Source organism: Nannobrachium achirus, assembly GCF_963921795.1.
Source record: "Nannobrachium achirus genome assembly, chromosome: 12".
In the NCBI taxonomy this organism is placed as follows: domain Eukaryota; kingdom Metazoa; phylum Chordata; class Actinopteri; order Myctophiformes; family Myctophidae; genus Nannobrachium; species Nannobrachium achirus.
In genome coordinates, this window is record NC_137832.1 from 34,832,580 (window position 1) to 34,837,579 (window position 5,000).

The 5,000-nt window shown below is 43.3% G+C and overlaps 1 protein-coding gene across 1 annotated transcript in view; it reads left to right on the forward strand.

The window, feature by feature from the left end:
• The window catches only part of sgsm1a (small G protein signaling modulator 1a), a gene marked incomplete at both ends in the record, with an annotated part of 45,115 nt that overhangs the window by 38,020 nt on the left and 2,095 nt on the right, over positions 1–5,000 (forward strand). The window contains 6 exons of the mRNA XM_080738598.1: positions 1,299–1,427; positions 1,640–1,822; positions 2,034–2,105; positions 2,839–4,173; positions 4,266–4,390; positions 4,885–4,967. Of these exons, the coding sequence (XP_080594724.1) occupies positions 1,299–1,427; positions 1,640–1,822; positions 2,034–2,105; positions 2,839–4,173; positions 4,266–4,390; positions 4,885–4,967 (1,927 nt within the window). The remainder of the gene's footprint in view (positions 1–1,298; positions 1,428–1,639; positions 1,823–2,033; positions 2,106–2,838; positions 4,174–4,265; positions 4,391–4,884; positions 4,968–5,000) is intronic.

Sequence of the window (5,000 nt, forward strand, 5' to 3'; positions counted from 1 at the left end):
AGTTTTAGTTGACTAAATATCATATGGTTTGTCAACTAAATCTACAGTTGATTTAGCCGACCAAATTTTAAAAGGTTATATTTTAGTGTAATATGTTGTCTTAAATGATTCTCAAATGTGCATTGTTCTTTTAAGTACAATTGTTTCACTTTAAACTTTAAATTGAAATACTTTATACTCACTAGTCCCTCTAACATGTTCGTCTAGTTTTTATTTGTAGTCAGAATTGTCTATATATTTCATCATTGCTTTTACCATCATAGCGTAGTTTTTATTTAGTATTCGTCACTTAAATGAACACTTGCTTCAAACCTAATGTTTTTGTCAGCTACATTATAACCATTGATGGAAGAACCACTACTGCCACCCAGTGGTCTGTTCAGTTACTGCAATCAGGTCAACACTACAAAGTCCCACAGGCCCATAAAAACAAAACATAGTAACAAACAATATTTTATTACCTCTGCAATAATCACTCTGAACAAATCAAATTTGTAAATTGACCTGTTTAACACTGTTCTTGTCAGTTATGTTTTAAATGTGCATTGAAAAATAAATTAAGTGTGTGTGTGTGTGTGTGTGTGTGTGTGTGTGTGTGTGTGTGTGTGTGTGTGCGTGTGCGTGTGCGTGTGTGTGTATGTGCGCGCGTGCGTGCATTCGTGTGTGTGAGTGTGGCCGAGACTAATATTGCAAAACCGCTGGACTGTTCAACGCCACAATTCTTATGTGTGCTGCCAGTAGGCTGAGGAAGTAACTCCCTGCATTTTTTCCACATAATTATGTTTAACTTTAATTATAGAATGGATGGAACTCAATGGTGGTTCCGATCGGAGGTGACCCCCCCTATCATTTCTTCCTGCCCCACCTTGTGCTAAAGGCTAGATCCGGCCCTGTTCTAAGGATTTTTGAAAAAACTATGTTTCTATGTCAGTGGTGCTCAAACCTTTTCATGTGAAGGACCCCCAAAATGATATGTATTTGGCCACGGACCCCCATCTCAAAATATTTAGTTCCAGGGACCCCCAAGAAGCAAAATTTGAGTTTTTCAAATGTTCGCTTAAAAACGACATTTCTTTTGCACAGATTTTCACAACTTTTCAAAAATAGCAGATCTACAAGCTCGCAGCGCGGCACTTGGTATATCTGCTATCTTTCAATAGCTAAAGTATAAAATAATTAAGGCCCCTCCAGCTTGAGCCCTAGTAACTCAGTCCCACTCCTCCCCCCCCCCCCCCCCCCTTGTGACGCCCCTGGACCCTTGTCTGTTACAGTATTTGATTTGTTTCTTTTCTCTGTAGGCATATGAAGAGCAGGAGCTGCTGCGTCTGGTGTACTTCGGTGGTGTGGATCCCACGCTGCGTAAGGAAGTGTGGCCCTTCCTCCTGGGCCATTACCAGTTTGGAATGCCTGAGGCAGAGAGGAATGAGGTTTGTGTTCTTCACCCTTTCACTTGATTTATACTCTGGTGTACAATGGTGTCGTGTGCCGAAAAGAACAGATCTACAAGCTCACATAGCGTGATGCGGTGCGACACATTGTGAGCTCGTAGAGCGACTATTTCCAAAGGATAAATCAGGCTTTGTCGTTCTAGTTTAGCTCCCTCTGCAATCACTGAACCTTATCCAACCCTTGATCCCAGGTGGATGAACAAGTCAGAGCGTGCTATGAACAGACTATGAGTGAGTGGCTGGCATGTGAAGCTATAGTCCGCCAGCGGGAGAAAACACAGCATGCTGCAGCTCTAGCAAAGTGCTCGTCTGTGGCCAGTGTGGACAGCAGCAGCCAGAAGATGATGCATTGCGATTCCACCGTCAGCAATGAGGTGACACTTTAACACCAATACAAATGTCACAGGATAGTTCTACTACTATAAAAACTATGCATGTGTAGTCCCAGACACTTTACCCTGTAGTTTTTGTTGTAAAACTACTGTGCGAGAAAAGCAATTTAACTAAAGATTATACAGGAACATTTAATCCTATTTGTGGTAGAGTGTGTTAGTGTGATTTTCTCTTTTATTTTCTCACCCCTAGTCATCTCAAAGCCTCAGCTCAGAAAGACAGAGTCTGGCTCGCCTACAAAGTGACTCTAGTAGCAGCACTCAGGTACCATAACTTGCCTTGCCTTACACACAGCACTTGATTTACACTCACATTCATGCCTACAGCTCATATTCAAAATCCACACATGCAACAGAATTGTCATATTATAGTGCTCTATTTTCATAATAATTTGCCAACTTTGTACTGTTTAAATCAGGGGTCTTCAACAGGGGGTCCAGGACCCCTAGGGGGGCCTCAGAGTTACCACAGGGGGTCCTCCAAATCTTTGTGCGATAGAACTTTTTTCTCCATTTTTATATGAACCACTTGAGCGTCCATATTCTGAGAACTTTAGCCAAAAATAGTAGATCTACAAGCTCAACGCCTGCGAGGCATTGTGAGCTTGTAGATCGTCTATTTTCAAATCCAAAATACACAATACAGAGATTATCTTGCTGTCAAACAATGAAACTATGAATATACTTTTTGGTTACCACCGCGCTCTGACTCAACTGGTACGGTGTCCCTTTAGATCAACATGTATTCAAAAATAAAAATAAACAATGAAACTATGGAATCTCTGAAAAGGTTGTGGGGGTCCCTGGTTCATCTCTCTCTCAACTAAAGGGTCCTTGGCCTGAAAACGTTGAAGACCCCTGGGTTAAATGCCTTTTATGACTACCTACTTTTTTGAATCAATATCCCTTCCCCTGCACTCTCTCTCTCCTGCTAGTACTTCACATCCTCCCAACCCTTCCCCTTGAGTAGCCTGCTTCCCTCTGGCTTGTTCTTCCAGGTGTTTGAGTCAGTAGAGGAGGTGGACCAGATTGAAACGGAGCCCAAGAATGAAGAGACCAAACAGGTGCCAAAGATGCCCAATGGGGCCCTCCAGCATGAGACCAGCTCTCCTGATTCTGGCCATCCTTCCTCCCGCAATTTCTCAGTCACCTCGGGTATATCAGACGGCTCCCTCAGCACGGAGGATAGTGCTGCACCTGATCCTGCCTCTAAAATGACTTCTGCCTCGCAGCAGACCCTGTCAACACAGAGCCCAATCAAGCCTCCTCAGGACACATTAGGAGAGAGCTCTGGTCTCCAGGAGAAGTTAGACAATCAGGTAGAAGGTGACATATCAGTGAGACAAGAAAGGGAGGAGGAGCACAACAAGCCCGAAGTGGCCAAAGAGACTGAGGTGCCAAATGCTGAGGTCATCAAGTCAAGAGTAGGGCAAGTGAAGGTCTGTGAAGACCTGAGTCTTCCACCTAAAACAGAGGTCAGTGTGGTAGATTCAGCAATCAACCCTGACTATGCTGAGCAGAAAACAGATGCAAAAGAATTGGATGCTGCTGAACCAGATGCCAAACATGAGATATCAACAGCAGAATCAGAGAAAGAAGTGCCTAAAGATGATGATGCAACACCATCAGTTGTGGTCGCAAAATCAAAAGATCAGCTTGTGCTCTGTGAGCAGACTCTTGAGAAAGGGGTGGAAGAAATGAAGAATGAGGAGACATTGAAGGTAATGGATGTGGTTGTAACAAATGTAGACAAAACAGATGACGAGGATGAAGCTGACATGAATAAGACAGAGACTTTGAACTCAGAGGAGTCTGAAGAAATGGATAACGCTGAGGCACCAAAGGATGTGGTATTAATGAAGGAGAATGAGCTTGAGAAAGTGGAGGTGATGGATGGATTAGAAGAAAGAGTTGAAATATTACAGAACCCTGTGGTAGACAATAATCACATTTTCACAGTGGAAGATGCTCAGTCAGAAGGAACGGCAACCTTTTGCAGACCTCCACATGATGACCCTCAAGTCACCACTGAATCCGATGAGTCTCCTTCAGCCATAGAGATGGAGGAGATCCCCAAAGCCAATGTTTCCATGGCATCTTGGGACAGGAAGGGTACATGTGAAGCCTCCTCTACCTCAGATGATTCCGTCCCTCACCTGGAGCTCAGGATGGAAGCTGAGCGAGGGAAGCCCAGCCCAGAAGGCACAGAGTCTATCCTCTCTGAGGAGCCAGAGATGGAAAGTCTCTACCCTCCTTTTGACTCAGCAGCTCTAGCTGGAGAGACCAGGAATGATGAAGTGACCTCTCCTATATCCATTGGGAATATCTACTCTGTATGCACACCTTTTTACATTTCCAAAGTCATTTATTCATAAATGATGCTACAGTGTTATGATTATTTTTCTTTTTTCACAATATGTTGCAGCAAGAGCTTTTGGATCTGTACACACTAAATCTCCACCGCATTGACAAGGACGTGCAGCGTTGTGACAGGAACTATTGGTACTTCACCCCCACAAACCTGGAGAAGTTGCGCAACATCATGTGCAGGTAAAGCACCGAGATCTTATCAAAGGCCTTCCATCATTATCAAATATACAAGTACTAATGCATTGAAACATGTAGAGCAAAAGTATGTTTAAAGTAAAAAAGGCTTTGTAAATAAATACACATGGAAAACAGGGTGGATTGTGAAACAAGATAATGGTGTAGCCCCCTTGTCCAATCTTTACCTATCGATTAGTTACTATGTTTGCCGTTTGTGAACCAAGTCACAAATCACTGTGCAGATTCATTGACACAGTAATAGCACGCAGGCTGTCTGTTTGTCGACTAGTGCGGCGACTGTCCATAAATAAAAATATGCATTGTGAGTTTGTAGATCTGCTAGATTACCCATTATTGACATGCCTGGAATTGGGACAGTAGGATTCATGTGGATATCACTCTTGAAAGTCACAGACTACATAAAGTACACACTGAAATGGCTTGATCTTTGGCCATGCCTTAAAACATCTTACACTCAGTCTTCATTGTTACTACAGCTATATATGGCGGCACCTTGAGACTGGCTATGTGCAGGGGATGTGTGATCTGCTGGCTCCACTCCTGGTCATTCTGGATGATGGTGAGTCAACAACAACGAGTCATTGCACTGAGC